The sequence below is a fragment of the Kogia breviceps genome, chromosome X, assembly GCF_026419965.1.
Source record: "Kogia breviceps isolate mKogBre1 chromosome X, mKogBre1 haplotype 1, whole genome shotgun sequence".
Lineage (NCBI taxonomy): Eukaryota > Metazoa > Chordata > Mammalia > Artiodactyla > Physeteridae > Kogia > Kogia breviceps.
This window is the reverse complement of record NC_081330.1, coordinates 127411386-127437051: the sequence shown is the minus strand read 5'-3', so window position 1 is coordinate 127437051 and position 25666 is coordinate 127411386. Positions and strand designations below refer to the sequence as shown.

At 48.5% G+C, this 25666-nt stretch overlaps 1 protein-coding gene across 1 annotated transcript in view; it reads left to right on the top strand.

Moving 5' to 3' along the window:
• CLCN4 (chloride voltage-gated channel 4) overlaps nucleotides 1–3950 on the top strand; it is an 85233-nt gene extending 81283 nt beyond the window's left edge. The window contains exon 13 of the mRNA XM_067024291.1: nucleotides 694–3950. Coding sequence (XP_066880392.1) covers nucleotides 694–784 — 91 coding nt within the window. The 3' untranslated portion in view covers nucleotides 785–3950. The remainder of the gene's footprint in view (nucleotides 1–693) is intronic.
• Nucleotides 3951–25666: the final 21716 nt, after the last annotated feature.

Genomic DNA, 25666 nt, shown 5'->3' with positions numbered 1-25666 from the left:
TGAAAGCCATGGAATTTTGGAAGAGCGGGTAATTTACATATATGGTCAGAGATGAATGTCAAACTTTACCCTTCCAGTAAGATAGATTTAAAATAGAACCAGTTGTTATTTTATACTTAAAATTTCTTATGCTTAACATGCCTCACACTTGGAATTTCTGCGGTGTGGTCAAGTTTTGACAGTGGCTTTTGTAAGCCCTTTTTAATTGATTATACTCTTGAAATTTAAGGGAGCATATTAGTCATCATAGGCTTACTGCTGTAATAAGCAAGCTGGCAATCTCAGTGGCCAAACACAATAAAGGTTAATTTATTCCCCACGTCACTCACATCCAGTGTGAGTTGCAGCAGGTGTGGGCTTTGCATCACACAGCCGTTCCAGAACCCAGGTCTTTGAATCTGGTGGCTCCTGATTCAGTCCTCCGTGACCTCAGAGTCCTTCACTGGCTCCTCTGTCTTGGGCTGGCAGATGAGGAGAGAGAGGAGGTGTGCAGGTGCCTCGGGAGGGGTATCTCTCACCTCCACCCACACGCCGTTGGCCAGAACTCACTCAGTCGGACCCACCCATCCGCAAGGGAGGCTGGGAAATGTTGTCTCTCCGTGTGCCCGGGTGGAAGGAGCGCTGGGGATTAGCGACAGGCATGAGTCAGTATTGCGAGACTGACCTCTTTTCTCTCTTTTGTTTCTTCTCCAGGAGACTTCTTGGCATCATCACGAAAAAGGATGTTCTGAGACATATGGCCCAGATGGCAAACCAGGACCCTGAATCCATCATGTTTAATTAGAAACAAGATGGCAGTTTCTTTGAGAAAAACACAACTGTGTCGTTTGAAAAGAGATAAACAAATGATATGTCATACTAATAAACGGTCGTGCACCGGGGGCAGCGGAAACAAAAGCTTTGTTTAAAAGGAAGGGAAGAAGAATGAAACTTAAAAAAAAAATACTTCGGCGAGTAGGCATTTTATAGCTTTAACCCCTTATGAGTTTGAAGCTGTGTTATGAGTTTAGTAACTGCCATGGGGGCACGTGGGTGGGTGTAAACGATATGGTCTGTACCAGGACGTGGAAGACAATTGCTGAGTCAAGAAACATTTGCCCCTTCTGTTGAAGGCTGGTGTTGGTGAAGCTTTGAGTCTGAAAGGCCAAGGGGTATTGGCGTGTCAGCGTCCTTATTTATTGGTTCCTGAGGTTTGGCTGCTATGTTACTGAATCAGACTAAAGATATTTGCACTTACTTTGTTGGAAAAGAAAAATTAAATGTGAACATAGTGAAAGCTGCAAGTATGCTAGTGGGTTCACTCGTGACCAGCCGTTGCTGGTTCCTGTTCTCAGCCTGTTATTTTGCTTATCCACTGCTTTCTGAACCAACATTGGGTCACCTGCCATGTTGAATACGAAGAAATCATTTCTCTGTGCAAGACCAGCGTCTTGGGACTGCGCGATGAACTGTTGGAGCACTTAGTGCTGCACTGTTTCCTGCCACGAAAAGGGATTCGTGCTTATTTTGAGGGTATACATACCCATCATTAATTTGCATCCCCATCGCCTTTGCTTCGTTTATTTGTTGCTGTTGCCTGTGCATTCTTAAATATTGATCAGTCTAGCGCTTTCCAAGGGCCATGTCCTATATTCTCCCAGCTTGCTGTAGTGGCTGAATTTTCAAATAGCATATACAAGAGTCCAAACAGGCTATCCAGTGTTACTACTTATTTTTCCTCTCCGATCCTGTTAAATATGGCTGCCAAGAGGGTGAGGCAGTCGAGTTCTCTGTGGGATCTCCTCCAAATGGGTTACAAGAGAGATGCTAAATTGATTCTAAATCGGTTCCATTCTCTTCTCTGTAGGATGCAGAGCATCCAGCTTTAATGTGTAAGCATGCACTTTCATATTAGCAGTCAAAGTGCAGAAGGACAGAGTAAGACTGGAGACAGCCAGTTGGAGCATTGGGTGTCTTTGAACTGAACGTTACGATACATTTGTGCTTTTAGTCAGGACTTCTGTCTGGTCCGTGAGAAGGAAGTTGCGTTTCTTAGGGCCACTGGGTGATCTCTGTAAGGCTGAGCCCCCTTTTGCCTTTTCACTTTCGTCTCTGTTCTTCCCTTTTCACCGAGTCACCCTCATCCTTTTCATTCTCATCATTGGATATTGATGTATCAGGTGTGCATTTGGCCGCAGATAATAGAAAACTGAACACGCAACGAAGAGAGCTGCATGAGAAACCTGGAGGTGGGCACTCAGGACTGTCTCCGTAGTATCGTCGACGACTCACAGTCTTTGGCAGTTTTTTCCTACCATCCTCACCCTTTCTCCTTTGGGTGCCTGCCTTGTTTGTAGTCACAAGATGCTCGCTGAACCGCCGGGTCCGATATCTGCTTTCTAAGCGGAAAGAGGGAGGAAGAGGCAAATGACAAGGCACAGTGTCTGTGTCGGGAAGGCAGAGCTTTCCCCGAGATGCTCGGCTTTCCTCCACTGGCTAGACTTCTGTCGCACGGCGCCCCCAGCTGCGTGTGAGTCTGGGAAGGAAAATATTTAGCTACGTAGGCATATTTACGCTGTATGAGATTGAGGTTCTCTGAGTAAGGGAGGGGGGTTGCTCCTTGCGAGGGGGATGTTGTCTGCTCTGCTGGATGCTGTCATCGTGTCCCTGTCATCGTTCTCTTTCTCACTGACCCCCTCCAAACACTCTCCAGTGACCTTATAGTCCCCCACCCCTCCTCTTGGCTTTGACGTAGAACTCCCAGGCAGATGCCATCGTTTCTTAGCCCTAATAAAAATGTTCATTCTGGATAAAAACCTAGCTATAAGAGGGTTTCTGTGAAACTTCTAGTGGATACAAGAAAATATACGGATATGTTTAACCTGACGGAAAACTTAAAGGAGTTTAAGTCAGATCACGCTGACAAATTATGGAAAATATGTTTCTGTAATTAATTGGCCTCTTCCCAAATAATATCAGAGAGCCACTTCGGTGTGGAAAGGTCAGTCTATACCAGAGAATGGAATCTTTGGTCCTATAAGAGAATGAAATTTGTTGTCTCACAGCACCTAAGTAGTGAGTAACAGATCCTAATATTTCGTTGCTATTGAGAGTTCCATGGAACAGTGTGAGTGAAGCTGGATTCTCCTGGACGTTCAATCCCAAGAAGTCTTAATGTACTTCCCTTCTTAACTCCCATGTAGCCTCTCGAAAGAGTCTTAGTCGTAGCCAGGATTTTTATAATCCAGGACACCCTGTTAGCCGAAACGAGGAGCTTCAGAAGGGAACACGCGACAGTGAACAGCCAGCCAAAGGTCAGTAAAACCACAGAATTCCCCCTCCTCTAGCTGAGGCCTGGGAAGGGGAGGGGAGAGTTGACCCTGGGCCGAGGTCAGCGACGAGGCTTGTGTCCTCTCCCCAGTGCTTAGCATGGAGACGTCCGTGGGGTTCAGAGGGCCAGCATCAGACAGGCAGGTCGAGGCCGGGGTGGGGGGCTTGCAGCGTCACTGCCAGAGCCAGTTGCCTGCCTTCCCTGGAGCCCTGACCTGTACCACCGACGCGGGCCTCAGACACACTCACGGGGAACACGCCGCTGGGCCCTTTGTGGCACTTTCTCGTAGAAGTACGTGCATGGGGATATTCTGAAGGTGTTGGCCGTATTCAAATGTCGAACTGCATCCACTTTACCTGACGATCTGATGAACGAGATGAGTAGATCTGGAATATGGACGTGAAACCAACATTTCTTAGAATACTGTTTTTGTTTCACTTTCCAGAACCAAAGGCTGTAGACATTTGTTGAACTTCCTGGATTCTTTCTGAATTGTTTTTTTAATGTAAATAAATATAAGTACATAATGGAAAAGGAGTTCTGTAATGAGGCACATCAACCTACTTCTTGCTCTTTTTCTATCACTAAGGGAATGTGTTGTAGAAGGACAGATGGCAAATAAAAAGCATCCCGAATGTGACATGTGGATTTCTTGTGTTTTTCAGCACATCCCCTGGGAATGCAGATGTGCACGTGGCTTTTACGGAAAAGCAAGTGTGCTAGAAGCCAATCTATGTTCAGTGTTTGCTGTTCCATAGAACCAGGCAATCTTTTTTTTTTTTTTCCTTTCTTTTTTTTTTTTTTTCATGGCTCACGGGCCCAGCCGCTCTGCGGCACGTGGGATCTTCCCGGACCGGGGCACGAACCCACATCCCCTGTATCGGCGGGCGGACTCTGAACCACTGCGCCACCAGGGAAGTCCCCCAGGCAATCTTAGAGTTCTCTATTTGACATTTCCTGACGACATGATAAAGGACAAGACATGTCAATAGATATTTTTGGGGCCCTAATAAGTCACAGAAACTGAAAAATTTCCAGCAGTTTGTTTCACTTAGGTGAGAACTGGTTCCTTTAAATTATCAACACATGCGAAATCTGTTCAGTATTCATTGTATTTATTATTCAGATGCTGAGCTGGAACAAGTGAGAAACCCAAAGAGGAGAACTATTGAATTTCAAGTAATTATATTATGTCTTCATTTTCATTTCGCGTGGGCAGTGTTTTATGAGACTCAGCTTCTAACCTTTGAAATGGTTGACCTGAGCGGGGAGCCTGTCTGTGTAAGTTGGGAAACCTGAACCAGACTCCGTTTTCCCCGGCGCAATCCTAACTGTTTATTTGCCATCCTAGTTGTGCTGGGAAAAAGATATATTCGCATTTGGTGTTGGAATGATGACATAGCAATGCAGGTTTTTTTTTTTTTTTTTTTTTTGCAGTACGCGGGCCTCTCACTGTTGTGGCCTCTCCCGTTGCGGAGCACAGGCTCCGGACGCGCAGGCGCAGCGGCCACGGCTCACGGGCCCAGCCGCTCCGTGGCACGTGGGATCTTCCCGGACCGGGGCACGAACCCGTGTCTCCTGCATCGGCAGGCGGATTCTCAACCACTGCGCCACCAGGGAAGCCCCAATGCAGGTTTTTTAAAAATGTATTGTAACACTCTGTGTAAGCGTTGGCATCTTACTAAACATTACATGTTTGAACTCTTTTTGTTTTTTTAAAGGAACTATTTATTTTATTGGAGCATAATTGTTTTACAATGTTGTGTTAGTTTCAGGTGTATAGCAAAGTGATTCAGTTATACGTATATTCACTCTTTTTCAGATTCTTTACCCATATAGGTTATTACAGAATACTGAGTAGAAGAGTTCCCTGTGCTATACAGTAAGTGCTTGTTGGTTATCTGTTTTATATACAGTAGTGTGTGTATGTTAATCCCAAACTCCTAATTTTTCCCTGGCCCCTCCTTTCCCCTTTGGTAACTGTAAGTTTGTTTTCGAAATCTGTGAGTCTGTTTCTGTGTTGTAAATATGTTTGTTTGTATCACTTTTAAAAATTAGATTCCACCTGTGCGTGATATCATATATTTGTCTTTGTCTGACTTACTTCACTTAGTATGATCGTTTCTAGGTCCATCCATGTTGCTGCAAATGGCATTATTTTGTTGTTTTTTATGGCTAATATTCCATTATATATATGTGCCACATCTTCTTTATCCATTCCTCTGTCAGTGGACATTTAGGTTGCTTCCATGCCCTGGCTATTGTAAAAAGTGCTTCAGTGAGCATTGGGGTGTGTGTATATTTTCAAAGTATGGTGTTCTCAGGGTATATGCCCAGGAGTGGGATTGCTGGATCATATGGTAGCTCTATTTCTCGTTCTTTAAGGAACCTCCATACTGTTCTCCATAGTGGTTGTACCCATTTACATTCCCACTAACAGTGTAGGAAGGTTTGAACTCTTATTTTTTTAAAAAATAAATATATTTATTTTTTATCTTTGGCTGCATTGGGTCTTGGTTGCTGCACGTGGGCTTTCTCTAGTTGCAACGAGCGGGGGCTTCTCTTCATTGCGGTGCACAGGCTTCTCATTGCGGTGGCTTCTCGTTGAAGAGCACGGGCTCAAGGTGCGCGGGCTTCGGTAGTTGTGGCACGTGGGCTCAGTAGTTGTGACTCGCAGGCTCTAGAGCGCAGGCTCAGTAGTTGTGGCGCACGGGCTTAGTTGCTCCGCAGCATGTGGGATCTTTCTGGACCAGGGTTCGAACCCATGTCCCCTGCATTGGCAGGTGGATTCTTAAACACTGCACCACCAGGGAAGTCCCAGAACTCTATTTTTAAGGATGAAACAAGCACAGAGTCCTCAAGAAGCATGTTGTAAGTTGGAAGAGAGACCAATTTCCCAGCCTGTTGCTACCCCGTGGAACCTTTGAAACCTGATTCTGGTGACTGGGAGGTACTTGTCATGTGAGACTGGGGCTTCTGTTTGGCTCAGCTTTTTTTTTTTTTTTTAAATTATTTTGTTTATTTATTTTTTGGCCGTGTTGGGTCTTTGTTGCTGCACACGGGCTTTCTCTAGTTGCGGCAAGCGGGGGCTACTTTTCGTTGCGGTGCGCGGGCTTCTCATTACAGCGACCTCTCCTGTTGCAGAGCACGGGCTCTAGGCGCCCAGGCTTCTGGAGTTGTGGCTCGTGGGTTCTGCAGCGCAGGCTCAGCAGCCATGGCGCACGGGCTTAGTTGCTCCGTGACATGTGGGTTCTTCCCGAACCTGGGCTCGAACCCGTGTCCCCTGCATTGGCAGGCGGATTCTTAACCACTGCGCCACCAGGGAAGCCCTGGCTCAGCTTTTAAATCTCTTGTTCTTAGCCTGGTGGGTTTGAATTATGTCCTTCCTCACCAGTTTTGTATTTTGAAATTGTCAACTTTACAGAAAATTTGAAAAAAAACCAAACAAACCCCACACAGCACAAAGAATGCTCACATATCTTTGATCTAAAAGGGGCAGCGAGGGGAGCCCCTCCGACAGGGGAGGGAGCCAGCCCCAGGGACAGCCAGGGGAAGATCATCCTCACCACAGGGGCCCACAAGAGCAACTGTCCTGTGGGGAAGCAGGCTTGGGGTGAAGCTGGGGGCCGCCAGGGGTGAGTGGCTGCAGGGTGTGTGGTGCCTGGGGAAGGAGTGAGGGTTTTGAAGTTGGTTTTCTTTTTCCTGTAGGGGAAGGGGAGACACAAGGAGGTGCTTCTGGGTCATGGAGGGCCACATACAGATACTGAATTCAGAGGAAGGACATGATTTGATTTGCATGGTACATGAACCATTCTGGCTGTTGTATAGCAAGACCAGAAGCCAGGAGTCTGGCTGGGAGGCTATTGCAAATAGGTGAGCTCTGATGGAGGTTTGCCCCAGAGAAGTTCTTGAATTCTGGGTGTATTTTCAAGTCAGAGCCAACAGATTTGTCATGGGATGGATATGAAATGGTACAGCTAAGTCGCCATTTACTGAGATGGAAGTACTACATTGGCGATATCTGTTGGACATTCAAATCCAGGGTTCAGGGGAATCGTTAGGGTTGGTGATGGAGATCAAGCCATGGGCATATCCGTGGTATTAAACCATACCTGGAAATTTCTGTGGTCTAGTGGTGTCCGAAGAGCAAAAATAACCAACATTCTAACAGAATTTCAACGTTGAGTTTTTAGGGAGTCACACTGACTTAGATGCCCGTAGGACTGCCCTTGAATTCCAGCTCCCCTGCCTCTTGGCTGTGTGACATTGTCAAAGAATCGCACCTTTCGGAGCCTGGGTTTCCCCATTACTGTATAGCATGCTGGTGCCCTTGACCAGAGGCATGGCTGTGAGAGTTACTCACTGTAAAGCACTTGGCATGGAATAGACCATGCAAATGGTAGATATTATCATCTTCTCACATTATGATGCCCTCCCAGTAGCTTTAACTGGAAGTTACTTTAATTAATTTTGTGTTGTTAAAGGACATATTACACTTTAATTATAAGACTGCTGAAAGTCAACAGAGGTTGAGCTAACCAGTTACCTTTCTCTCCAACTCTTCCTGCAGTCATTCCCGCCCCCCTCAAAACAAAATGAAACCAAGCAAACAAAATAAACAAAATCTCAGATCTCTTAAGGGATGTCAGAAAACAAAAAACAAACCTCACTGACTCCGAATTAATGGGAAATTCTTAGGAAAGAAACCACTTGGTAGGGAATTCCATTTCTCTGTGGCTTTATATTGACTTAAAAAATTGTAGTATAGTTGATTTACTAGTTTCAGGTGTACAGCAAAGTGATTCAGTTATACATATATATATACACACACACGTGTACATATATATTCTTTTTTATATTGACTTTTGAGTAGAAAAGCATAAATACACATGATGCTAAACTACCGATTAGCTTCATATTTGGGGCAAGAGTTCCTGAAACAAGACTGTGCGTAATGTGCTTGTTTTCAGACAATGTAAAACCCAGTACCCACTGTACTTGCAGACAGAGAAAACTCTCTCCGACATGGTGTCAATGTAGAAATAAGTCTCATTAGTCAAACTCATGAAGACCCACCTTTCATAGGCCTTGGATATTTCCCTTCAACATGATGTACAGTAGTTAAAAGCCGAAGGGGGTGAATGAACTAACAGGGTTTGTCCGAAAGGCGAAAACCCATCATGTTTTAACTCTGGGGGCTTAGCTAGAGCTAACCAGAATGGCCTTGCAAATAAATGTCCGGGTTAGGCAGGCTTCTTCCCGGGCCTTTCATGAGTTGAGACAGGACCAGAAACTTCCACATCCTCCCGGGACCACGCTCTCTGGCGGAGCCTGGCGGAGCCTGGCGGAGCCCGGCGCGCCTGTTGTTACAGCGCTTCCCCAGTTCATTGGTAGTTAATTGGCTTGAAAGAAACTACCATGTGGGAAGGCAGATAGGGAACATCGATTTCTGGCAGTTCCTCAACACTGCATTTCATTAGAGAAATGGCTTTTCCTTTCCGAATGAGCAATAACCAAAGAGCGCCTTGTGGGGATTTCCAAACCCCTTTGGTCAGGGTTTGGCTCCCAGAACGAAGGGAGCAATTTCTATGTGTTTCCAGCGTTTATGATGGAACACATATTTCAAAGATTAAACAGCCGTCCTCAATCCAAACAGATTCTGTCAGAGAAATTGAAAACACGCGTAAATTCTCATTCCGCAGGCTGCCTGACAGGTTGAGGCCCGAGGACGGTGCTGCAAGTAGGACATCCCTTCCTTCCTTCCACGAGGCTCCGCGTTCATGTCACGCCTTCACGTTCCCTCGCGGGGCTCCCACCTGTCTCCCACTGAGGATGCTGACCCAAGTGGAAACTGGAGCTATAGCTCCCTTGTGATGAGTGCTTTTCCTTTTCTGACATTTCTCGAACTTCAGTCGCTCCCCAGAAAGACCAGAGCGTTTCCAGGACTGGCTGTGGGTGGTTGACATGACCACCGAGGAACTCTCTCCGGGGAGTTGCCCAGCACCACGGGGTAGGAGTCTCAAAGAGCAGGTCTGCATGCAGTGGGGATGCGCTTCCCAAAGTGTTTCCAAGGTACAGTGTTTCTGCGGGAGGCTGCTAGGTGTCCGAGGAAAAGAGTGGATTCTGAGCTCCCTAGATTGGAAAGTTCCATCTCATGGGACTGGGGTTCCAAAGACCAGTCTTGGGGAGGCCCTGCTATAGCGTCAGGAGTGTCTCTTGTTTAGTTTCTTTCCAGAATTTCTATCTGAGCGACCTGGAAGAAGTGAGGCACCTTTAATGAACTTCAAGCACGTCTGTGAGGCAGTGACCTTTCCTTATGCTTGATAACCAGGATGGCGTCTAGGGATTAGCCATGCCTGCATTCCACCCCCCACCCCCCCAATCTGGTTAGAAATGAGTTCCAAGCCCCGCCCAGGTCGGCTGAGTCAGAATCTGCATTTGAACCAGATCCCCTGGGGAATTGTGTGCTGAGTCAAGTGTGCGGAGCAGTACCGTAGGTGAAGGGTCTGATGGAGGGGATCTCCTGAGTTTACTTGCAGCTCTAAGATCCAGAGTCCTCCAAGATTCTCTCGCTTCCAGAGAAGGAGACAGTGGTGGCCGCAGTGATTGAATCACTGAAGGAGCCTGTCCAGAGAAACAGGGTGGAGAGAAACTTGGCATGAGGTCTCTCAGTCCCATTTTCCAGCCCCGCCCCGCCGACTTCCCCGGTCACCACCGCACTGAGGGTTTCTCAGCGTCAGCAGTAGTGGCGTTCGGGGCTCCATCCTTCTTTGTGTGGGGCTGGCCCGTGCACGGGAGGATGCTTGGCTGCACCCCTGGCCTCTACCCACTAGATGTCAGTGGCAGCCGTCCCCCTGTTTGTGACAACCCCAGATGTCTCCGGATATCGCCAGGTTGTGTACGTGCGAGGGGCAAATCCCCCCTTTCCTGCGCTCGAATTGTACATCAGCGAGCACTGAGTTTTTCATTGAGGTGGTGGGGGGCAGTGCTTCGTGTTAGGCAAGGACAGGGTGGGGAATCCAAGGCCTGGGGACAGGCATTGGTGTGTTGGGTGGCTGGGGAAGAGTGTCCCCCCACCTATAAGCAGAAAGCACCAGTTTAAGGGCAGGAGGGACATCTGCCTTTTTAAAAATTTTATTGAAGTAGAGTTGATTTACAAGTTTGGGTGAGTTTCAGGAGTACAGCGAAGTGATTCGGTCATGCATCTGCATGTCTTCGTTCTTTTTCAGATTCTTTCCTCTACAGGTTATCGCAGAATATTGAGATCCCTGTGCTACACAGTAGGTCCTTGTTGGTTCCTGAGAACCTAATGTGGTCCTTTGGGCAAGGCTGTAGTCACCTTACCGTGACACACAGCTCACACCAAGTGGCGATTTTGAAGCAAGTGACTTGATGTTCAGCCGGCTGTGTCGTCTGCCCTGTCCTCCTTCCCCAGATGTCTCCCACTCTGGTCCACACATGCGACCATGGGTAGAAAGTGGCTCTTTGCTTCTCACATTTCATTAGAGAGACACTGGCTGCTTTCTTGAGTCGACTTTGAACATTTTTGCGTCTTGATTGCAAGTTTAGAGCAGTGGTTGGCAAACTGCAGCCCACGGGCCAGATCCAGCCTGCCACCTGTCTCTGTAAATAAAGTTTTATTGGCCCGCAGCCATGCCTGTTCGTTTCCGCATTGTCTGTGGCTGCTTTCAAGCCACAAAGGCAGAGTTCAGTGGTCGCAACAGAGACAGCATAGCCTGAAAAGCTTCAAAGATTTACTCTTTGGCCTGTTACAGAAAAAGTTGGCTGACCCCTGGCTTAGAGTTAATTAGGGTCACCGAACCACTGGAGAGCCACCAAGAGTAGTTTAACTTTCCTTCTTGCACTGGGTGGAAAACATGAAGAGATGCTTTCAAAACAGAAGCAAGGAGAGGCGTGTATATCGGTGGAGTAAGATGAATGTGTTAAAATGCTTTTCTCTCCTCCATGTTTCTCCAGGAGTTTAACTTGTGCCAGAGATATCTGTCCTGAGTTAGATATTAGCAGGGATATTGGTGACCTCAGGTAAAATTTAAATGTTTTCTGCCAGGGAAACTAACATTTTTGACTGGCGCTTTGTCATTTATGAAGGTTGGAAACATTGTTTTTAAATTTTTAATATTTAAAAATTCATTTTATTGAAGCCGAGTTGATTTACAATGTTGCGTTAATTTCTGCTCTGTAGCACAGTGACTCAGTTATACATATATCTATACATTGTTTTTCATATTCTTTTCCATGATGGTTTATCACAGGCTATTGAATGTAGTTCCCCGGGCTCTACGGTAGGACCTTGTTGATCCATCCTCTACGTAATAGCTTACATCTGCTAACCCCGAACTCCCAATCCATCCCTCCCCCACCCCCCACCCTTGGCAACCACAAGTCTGTTCTCTGTGTCTGTGAGTCTGTTTCTGTTTTGTAGGTAAGTTCATTTGTATGGGTTTTGGGGGTTTATTGGGGTATGTTTTTGTGTTTTTTATTTTAGATTCCACATATAAGTGATATCATATGGTATTTGTCTTTCTCCTTCTGGCTTGCTTCACTTAGTATGATCATCTCTAGGTCCATCCATGTTGCCGCAAATGGCATTATTTCATTCTTTTTGATGGCTGGATAGTATTCCATTGTGTATATGTACCACATCTTCCTTATCCATTCACCTGTCGATTGACATTTAGGTTGTTTCCATGTCCTGGCTACTGTGAATAGTGCTGCTGTGAACATAGGAGTGCATGTATCTTTTCAAATTAGAGTTCTGTCTGGGTATATACCCAGGAGTGGGATTGCTGGATCATATGGCAACTCTATTTTTAATATTTTTAGGAACCTCCATACTGTGTTCCATAGTGGCTGTACCAATTTACATTCCCACCAACAGCGTAGGAGGGTTCACTTTTCTCTGCACCCTCTCCAGCATTTATTGTTTGTAGACTTTTTTTTTTTTTTTTTTTGGCTGTGTTGGGTCTTCATTGCTGTGCGTGGCCTTTCTCTAGTTGCGGCGCATTGGCTTCTCATTGTGGTGGCTTCTCTTGTTGCGGAGCACAGGCTCTAGGCGCACTGGCTTCAGGAGTTGTGGCTCGCGGGCTCTAGAGCACAGGCTCAGTAGTTGTGGCTCATGGGCTTAGTTGCTCCGCGGCATGTGGGATCTTCCCGGACCAGGGCTCGAACTCGTGTCCCCTGCATTGGCAGGTGGATTCTTAACCACTGTGCCACTAGGGAAATCCCTGTTTGTAGACTTTTTGATGATGGCCATTCTGACTTGTGTGAGGTGGTACCTCATTGTAGTTTTTTTTTTTTTTAAGATAAATGTTCCTGGTTTTTTCCAATGATTTTTTTGTGATGTGGACCATTTTTTAAAGTCTTTATTGAATTTGTTAGAATATTGCTTCTGTTTTATGTTTTTGGTTTTTTGGCCCTGAGGCATGTGAGATCTTAGTTCCCCAACCAGGGATCAAACCCCCTGCGTTGGAAGGCGAAGTCTTAACCGCTGGACCGCCAGGGAAGTCCCACCTCATTGTAGTTTTGATTCGTATTTTTCTAATAATTGGCGATGTTGAGCATCTTTCATGTGCCTATTGGCCACCTGTATGTCTATGAAGGGGTTTTAATATTTGTGTTTGTTCCCCTCAGTGGTCCTGTGGGGTAAAAATTATTATGCCCATTGTTTAGAAGACAAAGCTGAGGCTCAGAGAGGTTAAAACACAGGGGAATTACCCCAAGATTCTGATTCAGTCCATCTTGGGTGGGGCCTGGCATTAACTTGGTAAAAGGCTGCTGGGGGATTCTGGAATGTGGTCGAGATTGAAAAGCCCTACCCAAGTTGGCATAGCTCATTGGTGGTCTAGCCAGAGCTCAAACTTGGCTCTTCTTGGTGACTTTAAGTCCAGGGACTTTTTCTTCAGCATGACAACTCACCATCGCTTATATTAGTCTCTGAGTTGAACTGGTTGGTCTAACGCAGTTGTCCTCAAGGTGTGGTCCCTGGACCAGCTGCATCAAGATCCTCCGGCAGTTTGTTAGAAATGCAAACCTTCTGCCCGAGGCTGGACCTAGAGGATTGGAAAGTCCGGGGACAGAGCCCAGCCATCTGAGTTTTAATAGCTGATTCAGATGCAGGTCAAGTTTGAGAACCACTGGTCTAAAGTGATGGGAGAGTTGTGATGGAGGTGAGATGCTGAAACCAGAACACACTCGTACACGCAGACACACACAGACACACCTGGAACAGGCGCTGCCTCTGGAAAATTAGCCTGGGTGTAGCTGGGCAGAATAAGCATGAGAAGGGATGGAAAAAGTAAGACTCCGTGGGCCTTTGGGGAAGTATGCAAACACCAGGGCGGTGAAAAGAAAACAGGATCTCATCGTTGTCCGGGATGAGCCTCTGCTAACTTAATGTGACCTGGGCGGCCCTGAAGGTGTTAGCAAGAATTCCTGCATTCCTTTTGTTGCGCTGGCAAGTCGGAGGGTGTTTTGTTTTGTTTCCTTTTTGTTTTTTAAAGTTTTGGGGTTTTTCTGAATCAGGCACTTGGTAGAGATGAACATTGTTGCGTGATTACACGAGCCCTCTTCTGCTTGGAGCCGAAGTCACATTCTTTGCTTCGATTTCAGCCCATGTGCTCTTTTTTTTTTTTTTTTTTTTTGCGGTACCTGCAGGCCTCTCACTGTCGTGGCCTCTCCCGTTGTGGCGCGCAGGCTCCGGACGCGCAGGCTCAGCGGCCACGGCTCACGGGCCCGGCCGCTCCGCGGCACGTGGGATCCTCCCGGACCGGGGCACGAACCCGCGTCCCCCGCATCGGCGGGCGGACTCTCAACCACTGCGCCACCAGGGAAGCCCTCAGGTGCTCCTTTTTAATTGCATTTCGTATTCAGCTGTGCAGCCATCTCCTTCCCAGAGAGGGCCGGCCCCCTAATTCACTACGGCACTTTTGCTCCTGCAGCTGTGACTTCAAAGGCCCCAGAAGTCATACTGTAACGCAAGCTCCAAAATAGGCATCGTTAGTCAAGGCTTGTCAAGGGGAAAGGGACACCTCGGTGTGGTACAGTGGGGTGAAAGAATCCAGCCTCATCCTCAGTCCCTTTCCGAGCTTCCCCCTCCAAAGCATCGCCATTCCCAATCTGAAAATTGCACCAAGACATACAGAATTCAGGGCTGTGTACTGGTCGCCCAGAGCGAGGGGACAGACATTCATGCCCCGGCAAAGAATGCTTGTTTCGACCAAACGTTCACAGCACCAGCTGCCAACGGGAGAAGAAAAGCAGAGCGGGGGCCTCCCACAGACTGACATGGGAAAGTATAAACAGTGATTACAGACTCTGAGAAAGGGCTGTTGTTGGGTGAAATGTTTTGTTTTTGCAATTACTGGATCTCGACAGTGGAACTGAAAAGCACATGCTGTTTCCAAGATGAGCGGGACCATGTGAGCTCATGCCCGTTTCAAGTCTGCACTTTGACATTCAAGTTGGACTCTTAAGAGTTAACAAGAGCAGGCCTCGCTTTCTGTAGTAGCTTAATTTTAAGTTCCAAAGCACAGTCTCTAGAAGCAGATGTGATCACTTGCGGTTTTGTTTGCTTTTTCAGCCCAGAACTAAGATGCATAGAGTATTGATTCTGAAAGTGAGAACTTCGAAGGTGAAAAACTGACATTGGCCTTCTTGGTCAAATCTGTGAGTTTCTCACGGTTAAGGAGGGATGTCTCCAAGACCTTTCTTCAGTGTCAGGTCTAGTATCTTGTATATAGATGATAACCATTACATATTTTTGAAGAATAGGTAAGTGCTGAAAACCCATTCTTTAGTTGTGACCTGTTAGAATAAATCAAGAAACTAATCCTGGCAGAGTTTTCTGAAGACACAGAGCATCTCCTCAGAAGAGACCCATCTGTCATCGTGTGAAATGTCACAAAACAGTCCGTGTCAAAAGCAAATGGTAATTGGCTTGGTGTTTCACGGCCTGAGAAGGGCTGCTGGGTTGAGAGATCCTGAACTTGCAAAGAATGAATCTGAACGTGGAGTCTGAAGACTCCGTGCCCTAGTGTATCTTTGATCCAGCTGAACCTACAAAGAAGCGTGGCAAGTTCTAAACGCTGCAGAGACCAACGGCTCGGGAAATCCATGCCCATGGCTTTACTGAGCATGTCACATCAAAGGGAGAAGTGCCCTACTGACTGGAAAGTTCTTTTGGTGTTCAGTGTTGAGAGAGAATAGAGATGAGATTAAATTTCAGTATTTCTGGATTTGGTTAATAGATTCTCTCTCTCTTTTATTTTTTATTTTTTTTTTTTAATTATTTTTTGTGTGTGTGTGCTACGCGGGCCTCTCACTGTTGTGGCCTCTCCCGTTGCGGAGCACAAGCTCCGTGGCCATGGCGGGCCCAGCCGCTTCGCGGCATGTGGGATCTTCCCGGACCGGGGCACGAACCCACGTCCCCTGCATCAGCAGGTGGATTCTCAACCACTGCACCACCAGGGAAGCCCTCTCTCTCTCTTTTAAATGTAAGAACTTGAAGTGATTTTGTAGAAAAATTCCCCAAAAGGCGCATCTCATAGCCATCTCATAGTCTGAAGGGGAATAGAAATACAGCTGTAGATAGAAGGAGCATCATAATCTTTAGAGAAGTGGTTCCAAAAGTGGTTTTCGGCCTTGACATTCCACATGGCTGAAATTCACCAGCACAAACGCTCCCACAGGGAGACTCTGAGTTTGTGGGCAAAAAACCTGAGGACACTGCTTGTACCCTGACTCCTTTCTTGGGGATTCAAAGAGGCCGAGGCAAAATGTTGGGGAATGATATTGGAGGAATAAGTATACTAATTTATATTTTTTAAGAAGAAGAGATACTGTGCATACGTGAGTACGTCATATTATTAACAAACTACTTGTACCCTACTTCGCAGCTGCTGGTGCAGAGCTGTGTTGGTGGATGTCTGCTCTTCCCTCCTGTACCTGGAAGAATCCATTCCTTCTTAAGGCTCACCAGTAAGACAAAGTCAGTGTCTGAAAGTTTTCGTTCTCATCTGTAAAAGATGTTAGTTAATTCATCTGTCCGTATAAACTGGTTGAGGACAGTACCTGGCACATGAAAGCTCAAAAATGTGACTGTGGTAGAGACAGTGGATGCTCACCAAATCCGTGTTCTCTTCTTCTTCCTGCACACACAGCTCGACTACATTTCCCAGCATCCTTTGTAGTTAGGTGTGGCCATGTACTAGTTCTAGCCAGTGGGGTGTGAGCCAGCTTGTATAGCTCACAAGACCGATGCTTAAATTTGTAGGAGTTCTGCCAGCAGGTTGATGTCACATTCCTAGCTTGAAATCAGCCATGGTGGGAATATTACACCATGGAGATCAGCGGGTACTACAGCCAGCTTTTTTTTTTTTTTCTTTCTTTTTTTGGCTCCTTTGGAGAACATTTACCAGAACACAACTGACTGGGAATATATCTTTTTCCCCTTTGTCTCATCCCAGAGCCTCATAACCTAGTGCACTGTGTATGTGTGTAACTCAGAAAGTGTGTGTGTCTGTGAATCAAGATCAGGTTTGAATAACTTCAACAGAGGAGACATTCTGAAAGGATGGAAGCTGATACCCGAGGTTAGGTGGGGCATACGGTGAAGGGGGAGAACAGTCTAATCTTTGCCCTTTGAAAATAGGGATATTTGCGGGGCTTCCCTGGTGGCGCAGTGGTTAAGAATCTGCCTGCAGTGCAGGGGACACGGGTTCGATCCCTGGCCCGGGAAGATCCCACATGCCGCGGAGCAGCTAAGCCCGTGCGCCACAACTACTGAGCCTGCGCTCTAGAGCCCGTCAGTCACAACTGCTGAGCGCACGGGCCACAGCTTCTGAATCCCGCGCGCCTAGAGCCCGTGCTCTGCAACAGGAGAAGCCACAACAATGAGAAGCCCGCGCGCCACAATGAAGAGTAGCCCCCTCTTGCCGCAACTAGGGAAGGCCCGCGTGCATCAACAAAGACCCAATACAGCCAAAAAAGAAAACAAATAAAGTAAATTTATTGTTTTTTAAAGAAAGGATATTTGAGATGAGGGCTACATTTTTATGTCTTGGGTCTCTTGAGAAATTTCAGGTCTTCTTTTGCCTCCCTGCTTTATCTGGTTGTCACTGGCCCACCTGGCCGGTGGGTGTCTTCTGCAGCCTGGCGATCTGCCCTCACTTCCAAGCACTCGGTAATGACAGGCACCGGGGAGAGTGTCTTATTGTCTCTGCACTCGTGTGAGGGAGGCTGACGCCAGGACAGAGGGGCTCAGTCTGCATTCCCCCAACAGCGGACACCGAGATGAGAGTTCAAGGGCAAGTCGTTTATGTGGAAGGCGATATGCCGGCAAACAGCCTACGGGAGCAGGAAGAAGTGAGGCAGGTGGCGAGAGGCAGCCGACAAAAGGTGTGTTATCCAGCAAGTCGCCTCTGCGGGCGGCTGGAGACGTGGGAAACCGTGCGGAACATGCATCTCAGAGCTCTCACCCCAAAGGGACAGTGGCTGGGGTATCTTATCTGTCAGCTCTCTTCGGTCAGCGGCATGTCTAGGATGCCCATAACCTGTCCAGACTGCCAGCTTGTCTCTGTTCTTTCCCTAACTGGCCCCTGAGAATCTCTTTACTCTTTGCTTTGTGAGAGGTGAGCTGACTCCCCTAGTCTGAGCTCTCCGTGTGGACTTCACGTGTATTGTCCTGGTGGCCCTTGACCGTGACTTTGATATAACGTATGCACCCTGACCTCTGTTGCATTCAATCCCTTCAGTGCCATCACGTATAAGAAGAATGATTTGGGGGCTTCCCTGGTGGCGCAGTGGTTGAGAGTCTGCCTTCCGATGCAGGGGACGCGGTGTTCGTGCACCCACGTGCCGCGGAGCAGCTACGCCCGTGAGCCGTGGCCGCTGACCCTGCGCGTCCGGAGCCTGTGCTCCACCACGGGAGAGGCCACAGCAGTGAGAGGCCCGTGCACAGCAATGAAGAGTGGCCCCCACTCGCCGCAACTGGAGAAAGCCCACGCACAGAAACGAAGACCCAACACAGACAAAAATAAATAATAAATAAATTTTTTTAAAAAAGAAGAATGATTTGAATCACACTCTTAAAAATGACAGAACTGGAGAGTTCTCTTACAATCTAGCATGATTATAGTCATCTTGGATTAGATGTATATTTCATCAGAATTTCTGCCTTGTGGTAGATACAAAAATTGCCCCCCAAAGATGTCCACATCCTAATCCCTAGGACCCGTTAATATTTTACCCTATGTGGCAAAAGGGACTTTGCAGGTGTGATTCAGTTAAGGATCCTGAGATGCATAGATGATCCTGGATTGTCTGTGTGGGCTCGTAAAGGTTCACATGAGAGGGAGGCAGGAATGTCGAAGTCAGAGAGGGCGAGGGGATGATGGAAACAGCTTGGAGTTATGCAGGGCCAGGAGCCAAGGAATGTGGGCAGCCCTTAGAGGCTGGAAAAGACAAGGAATGCCTATGAGACCCATGTGGATTCTGCCCTCTAGAACTGTAATGCAGTTGTGTTGCTCTGAGTAATTTGTTACAACAGCAAGAGGAAACGAATACACCCACATAGTCAAGATTTTAAAATTATGTACTTTGTAAAAATTTTTTATTTATTTGGCCACGCCGGGTCTTAGCTGTGGCACATGGGATCTTTCGTTGCAACATGAGGGATCTTCAGTTGCGGCATGCGGGATCTTTTTTTTAGTTGCAGCATACAGACTCTTAGTTGCAGCATGCATGTGGGATCTAGTTCCCCGAGCAGGGATCGAACCCGGGCTCCCTGCTTTGGGAGCGCAGAGTCTTAACCACTGGACCACCAGGGAAGTCCCCCCAAATTTTGTATTTTTATGTATTTTTATTTTTTTATTTTTGTGGTACGCGGGCCTCTCACCGTTGTGGCCTCTCCCGGCGTCCCAGCGGCCACGGCTCACGGGCCCAGCCGCTCCGCGGCACGTGGGATCTTCCCAGACTGGGGCATGAACCCGCGTCCCCTGCATCGGCAGGCGGACTCTCAACCACTGCGCCACCAGGGAAGCCCAAATTATGTATTTTTAAATTGCCTTTGGGGGATCCAATGTAATTGTGAGGTTTGGGAGTCTATTTTCAGTTATTTTTGGGACTCAGCTCTGTGGGCTAACTGTGATCAAATCAAAGTCAGGGTTGGCGTGTCTCTGAGGTCTGCTATCACTCATTGGCTGGCTTCTCAGCGCAGAGGCCGTGACCTTGCACACAGGTAGGTTAGCCGTTGCCGGGAGGGAAATCTGCTGCTGATGGTGGCTGCTGATTGCAGTCTAGGTATTTCTGGATTAACTGCTGCTTTTGATTACCCGAACTATTTGTGGATAATCCCTCATCCAGATAATTGAAAATTCTCTGCCGGAACACACTCTTTTTTTGGCCACTTGGAATCCTAAGGTTTTGCCTCTCTTAAGTCTCTGGTAGGGCCTTCCAAGCACAGATAACTTTTATCTTCTCACGAAACTGGTTGGCTAATTCAGGAATGTGCTTCCTTCTAGGTAATAATAGCAAATATTTCCTGAACACTTGACCAGTCAAGCTCTCGGCCGAGCAGTTTTTAAGATCATTACGTTTTTGAAGACTTGCTCAGAGCTGAGTCCCCCAGGGCCGCCCCCACTGTACAGACGAGGATTAGGGGCTCTGGGCAGCTCACTTAACTAGCGCACGGCAGAGCCCACCTCCAACACCAGGTGGCCAGATTCTCGAGCCCACAATTCTAATCAGCACTGATGCTGTCACCCTCTTTTTGGAAATGGCTCGATTTTGTTCTCGGAAATAGACCTGAAATTGGCATGTCGCTCTAGCTGACAGTGGAAGAGGCCACAAACTAGTCAGGAGGCAAAGCAGCTCTCTGGGAACTGTTGCCTTTTCTCCTGGAGACACGTTTTTGTGAGGGGAGGGCCTCCCTGGGTGTGACGGATGCTGGACTTCACCACCGGACGTTGCAAGGTCTCAATGTTTCGTGATCAAAATGGGTTAAAGAGTGTTGCTGCTGGTGTGCAGTGGTGGCTCGGAGAGAATGTCGAAGCAACAGGAAAGCAGGTGCTGGTTATTCTGCATTTCCACTCCCTCGAGCCAGTTGCCGTCCGCGTTTGCCTGGCATGTCAGTGGTCTCAACCTGGGTTCAGTTTGTATGATGGCTGGGCAGCATTTACGGACTCAGGAATTCCTTCCTTTTAGACTGGAAGATTCCTTCCCTTTCGATTTTAGAAACTGTAATGCTAACACAGTGGGTCTCGATCAGGGGCAGTTTTGCTCCTCATGGGACATCTGAGGTTTCTTTCTTTCTTTTTTTTTTTTTTTTTTAATGGTACGTGGGCCTCTCACTGTTGCGGCCTCTCCCGTTGCGGAGCACAGGCTCCGGACGCGCAGGCTCAGCGGCCACGGCTCATGGGCCCAGGTGCTCCGCGGCACGTGGGATCTTCCCAGACTGGGGCACAAACCCGCGTCCCCTGCATCGGCAGGCGGACTCTCAACCACTGCGCCACCAGGGAAGCCCTGAGGTATTTTTTTTTAATAGATCTTCATTGGAGTATAATTGCTTCACAATACTGTGTTAGTTTCTGCTGTATAACAAAGTGAATCAGCTATACGTATACATATATCCCCATATCCCCTCCCTCTTGCGTCTCTCTCCCACCCTCTCTATCCCACCCCTCTAGGTGGTCACAGAGCACCGAGCTGACCTCCCTGTGCTATGCGGCTGCTTTGGGGAGGTGTTTTTGATTGTCAGAACTGGAGGACGGTGCTCCTGGCATCTGATGGGGTGTATTAGGTTCCTGATTGCTGCTGTATCAAACTCCCACAAACCAGGTGGCTTAAAATAAGGGAAATTTCTTCTCTCGCATTTCTGGAGGCCAGGAGTCCAAAAGATGTCTGCAGAGTTGGTCCCTTCTGGAGATTGTGAGGGAGAATTCCGTTCAGGCCTCTGTCCTCGCTTCTGGGAGCTGCCGGCAATTCTTGCGGCCGCATCACTCCAATCTCTGTGTCCAGCTTCACGGGGCCCTCCCCTCTTCCCCCATGCCTCAAACCTCCCTTTCCTGTCACTTGTAAGGACACCTGTTATTGGATTTAAGGCCCACCCCAAAGCCAGGATGATCTCATCTCCAGATCCTTAACTTAATTACATCTGCGAAGGTACTATTTCCAAATAAGGTCCCAGTTACGAGTCCTGGGGGTTAGGACTTGGACATATATTTTGAGGGGGGACACAGTTCAACCCACTACATGAGTAGAGGCTGGGAAAGCTGAGAACCACGCTACAGTGCACAGGACGGCCTCCACCACAGAGAGGCTGAGAAACCCCGCTCAGCCGTGAGTGGGAAGTTTGACTGTGGCAGCTGTCAACGTGTGGTGTGGCCCAGCCAGGCAACGCGGTCAGATGCCAGCTGTCACCGCCCAGTTGATTTCCAGTGAGTGGAGGCCACTTGTGCCCAGCAGGTGGCCTTCAAATACCCACTATAACCGAGGCTCGTGTGCCAATGACAGGAAAAGTGAGAAGTGAATGCAACGTCCAGAAGTGCGTGTACTCCAGCGTGTGCATAATCGGGTTTGCGCCTGTCTTGTGAACGCGCATGAAGAACCTCTGATTTACCAGCATAGACGCCCAAGGCTGCCCCCTTCTCCAGCCCCCCTCCTCTCCGTCGTGATTAATCTCTTGGGGAAAACGTGTTGTGGAAGTTTGTACCAGTGGTCTCAGGCTTTCTCTGTAGAGCGATAGTAGGTATTCCTGATTTTGCAGGTCAAGAGGCGAAACGGAGCCTCGTCTGCACCTTCTGAAGCAGCGGGGGGCTGCGAGGAGGGGCCGCTGGGCCCGGACGCAGATTCTGGGTGCAGAGCGGGGAGTAGGGGTGGAGGGTGACGTCCTGGCTGCTCTCCGGGTTCTCAGGTGCCAGCCTGCTCCAGCCACGTCTGTGGGCCACACAGCACAGCCGGGGTGGAGGGGCCTGAGGACAGAGGGCTGGATGTGGGCCACGGGCGGGCCACAGTTTACCAGCCCCTGGTTTGACCTTCTGGCAGATCCTCAGTCCTTTTTCGGCTTGACCAACTGCGTGCCTCGTTTGCAAAATCATGGTGTTGAAAGCAGCGAGGACCATCTGACAGCTCTGTGCTAAGCCAGTCCTCGGGGTTTTTGTAGGTAACGCACGGCGGCTCGGGAAAACGGGAGATGCAGAGCTTCCCTTAGCAAATGAGGGAGCGACCCGGGAGACCCTCAGGATCAGGGTGGTGAACAGAATGTTTTTGCCTTTTGAAGTTTAGCTTCTCTTCTCCTTCTAAACCCTCAGCCATCTTATTGGAGCAAATATTCCTGGAAAAATGCAGGCGCTAGGGGTCAGATTCTATTTCATCTTGTGATTCGTAGTATAGTTTGGGCAGCTGATATTTTAGGAATGGTTGACCGACGAGTTTCTCTTGTCTTTCACTGGACAGTCGTCAAAGGCAAATATTAGAAGCAATATGTTTGGAAAGAATAAAAGAGCAGAGAATTCCGTCATCCGAAGTTGCAGATGTCATTTTGAAGTGCGTGCTGTGCTCACCAGCCGTCTGGCATTTGCAGTATGGACGCGTTGGTGAAGACGAAATGCCTTCCTAGTCAAAGCGCCAGAAAATTGTCTGCTCTCATGGTAGCGACCGCTGTCAGCAAGTGTTCTTTCCTCGCTTAGCAACTTCATTAAGATGCCTTCTCAACGATCAGCTGTCACCTCCCATTTTATTCAGCTAACCTCATACTGTATCGTCCTTCCGTCGCGCACTTCGCAAGCCTCTCTAAGCCAAGTTCAACCAGGTTTGTGGAATGTCAGCTCTTTCTCTGGCCCCTCTTAAATTCCTCTTTGATGCAGTTCGAGCATGACTGCAAAGCCTGGGGACCTTCCCCAAGTCCTTAATTGTGCACAAATTCCGAACTAAGTAAATTTCAGGCTTGCCGCTCGACCACGGAAGTGATCAGCAGCCACCAGAAACGGAGAGGTTTTTGATGGAAAAACGAGAACTCAAAGATAACAAATGAGAGATCTGAGCCTAGAAAAGAGGGCAGAAATTGGTTTTCAGCCCTCCAAACCGCACTCCTGCCCCAGTCAATTGTCGTTGGTGACCTGATTGGTGCTGACAGGGAGGTGTCTTGGAGGGGGGCTCGACACTTAGACGTGCGGCTGCAGATGCCAAAATGGCTCGCTCTTGCCCCCTTAGCCCCACCCTTGTGATGGCCAGATGGACGGAGTCCGTCTGTGAGGAAAGGGACTCTCAGTGAGGGTTCTGCTACCTCCTGGGTCCTTCATCTTCTGCAGCACCTGAAATTTTGCTGTTGAGGTTTCCCCTGGGCCCATGTAACATGCATGTAATGTCGGGGAGACTAACGGTGGGCACTGGCCTCCTCCAGCCCGTAAATATGGGCTTGCGGGCTCCAGCCTTGACCTTCCCGTCTGTCAAGCTGTTTCAGCGACCTCATCCAGGCTCTCGGCTTTGACCGTCTCTCCCCAATATCTGGCCTTGCCCTGTCTCCGGGACTCCAGATTGGCTTCTGTACCTTCCTGATCGGGTGCACCTGGAGGTCCCCCAGGCACTTCAAACTCAACGTGCTGTCTATAAGAGACACACTTTAGATGCAGAACACCGAAAGCTTGCAAGGTTTGGCATCTGCTCGTATGTGGGAGGAGAGAGATGAGAAGGAGTCAGTGATGACACTTTGTCTTTCTGGAGCTGACTGGGAGCGTGGAGAGGTATTGGGAAGGAAGGTGGGCATGGTGGTGATTAAAGCGGGTGAAGAGCAACTTAGAAGAGGAGAATAAGGTTGTGGTGGGTGAGTTCTTTTTTGGTTGCAAATTATAAAGACTCAACTCAAACTAGCTTAAACACGTGCACACATACAACAAAGAAAGGAAAAAAAAAGAAACTTGATAATTTTATTGACTCAAGGAATTGAGAAGGCCAAGGGAGTGGTTTCAGGAACAGCTGGATCCAGGTGCTCAAATAGCGTTATCTGTCATAGGCTGGGTTCCTCCACACAAGAACCTAAGACAAAGGCTTGTGTCCTGGTAGTCTATTTGGGAGCAGCCTTGGAAAGGGAAGGTGGGAGACCTAAGCAAAAGATGCCTGAACAACTTGCCTGGCATTATGGGAAACTGGAGCTCAAGCTGTGGGATCTTCAGGAGGTCCTTCCAGGGCATCTCAGGACTGTCCTTCCCGGAGACAGAAGGGGGAAGCATGGATTCATCGGCTCTGTCCTGCAGGCATCAAGCGTGGCCCATGGGTGTGGACTCCTCCCACATTGATGGCTGGCACGTGTGAGCGCTGAGCAGCTTCCACAGGTGTCCCACCAGAGAGAAGCCTCCGGGGAGAAAGTGAACTCGCTGCGGCCACAGGGAAGTCCTAGGGTGGCACATAGCGTCAGGTCGTGTCTGCACGAGCCTGGTCGAAGGCTGCGCGACGAGCTGTCACGGTCCTTAGACTTCATCACTGCAGAGAAAGAGAGAGACCCTCGCCGCCTTCTGCCTGATGTCCAGAAACTGATTCTCATCATCCCTCCGTGGGGCGCGTGCTTATCCCCGTGACCAAGAAAGCAAAGGGTCTCAACTCCTTGCCCTGCCAGAGTTGCGTGGTGCTGGCGTGGGGCTGTTTCCCAGTGGAGAGGTGGCTGGCTCTGGCAGGCGCAGAGATGTGCTGTCCAGGTCTTTCTTCCAGCTTCAAGAAAAAGCTGTTTGCTGAGCTGCCTGGCCGCTGAGTATGCGTTTGGCCAACTGCCTTCGCTTTGGAGCCAGGGTCACGCTCTTCCAAGGGCAGGCCCTGGCCGAGGCCGGAGCAAGGCAAGGCTACGAAGTCCCTATAGCCATTTCTTCCCAATGCAGGGTCCTCCAAGGGTGGTCTTTGCTCTGGACCTCCCAGTTGGGTTGATGGAGCAGTTGTCGGGTCAGCATCATAGGCTGGCATCTTCGTCTGCCCGATTCCTCTGCCTCCCTTTTTTCCCCTCAGGCGTTTCTGTCCAATACATCTTTAGCATTTCTAACTACATCTCGGTGCTTGCTTCCTGGAGAACTCAGCTGGCACACGAGCAGAGGAAGAAGTAACCGACGTTCACCCAGGGGGTGAGAGACCTTGAAGGATGAAAGGAGGGAGAAGGGAGGCGAGAACCCCAAGCTTTGAGTGGGTACAACAAAGGGCTCCCAATCACCGCCTTGTTGGTGCTTCTTTTCAAAACCACTTCCAGGGCTTCCCTGGTGGCGCAGTGGTTGAGAGTCCGCCTGCCGATGCAAGGGACACGGGTTCGTGCCCCGGTCCGGAAGGATCCCATGTGCCGCGAAGCGGCTGGGCCCGTGAGCCATG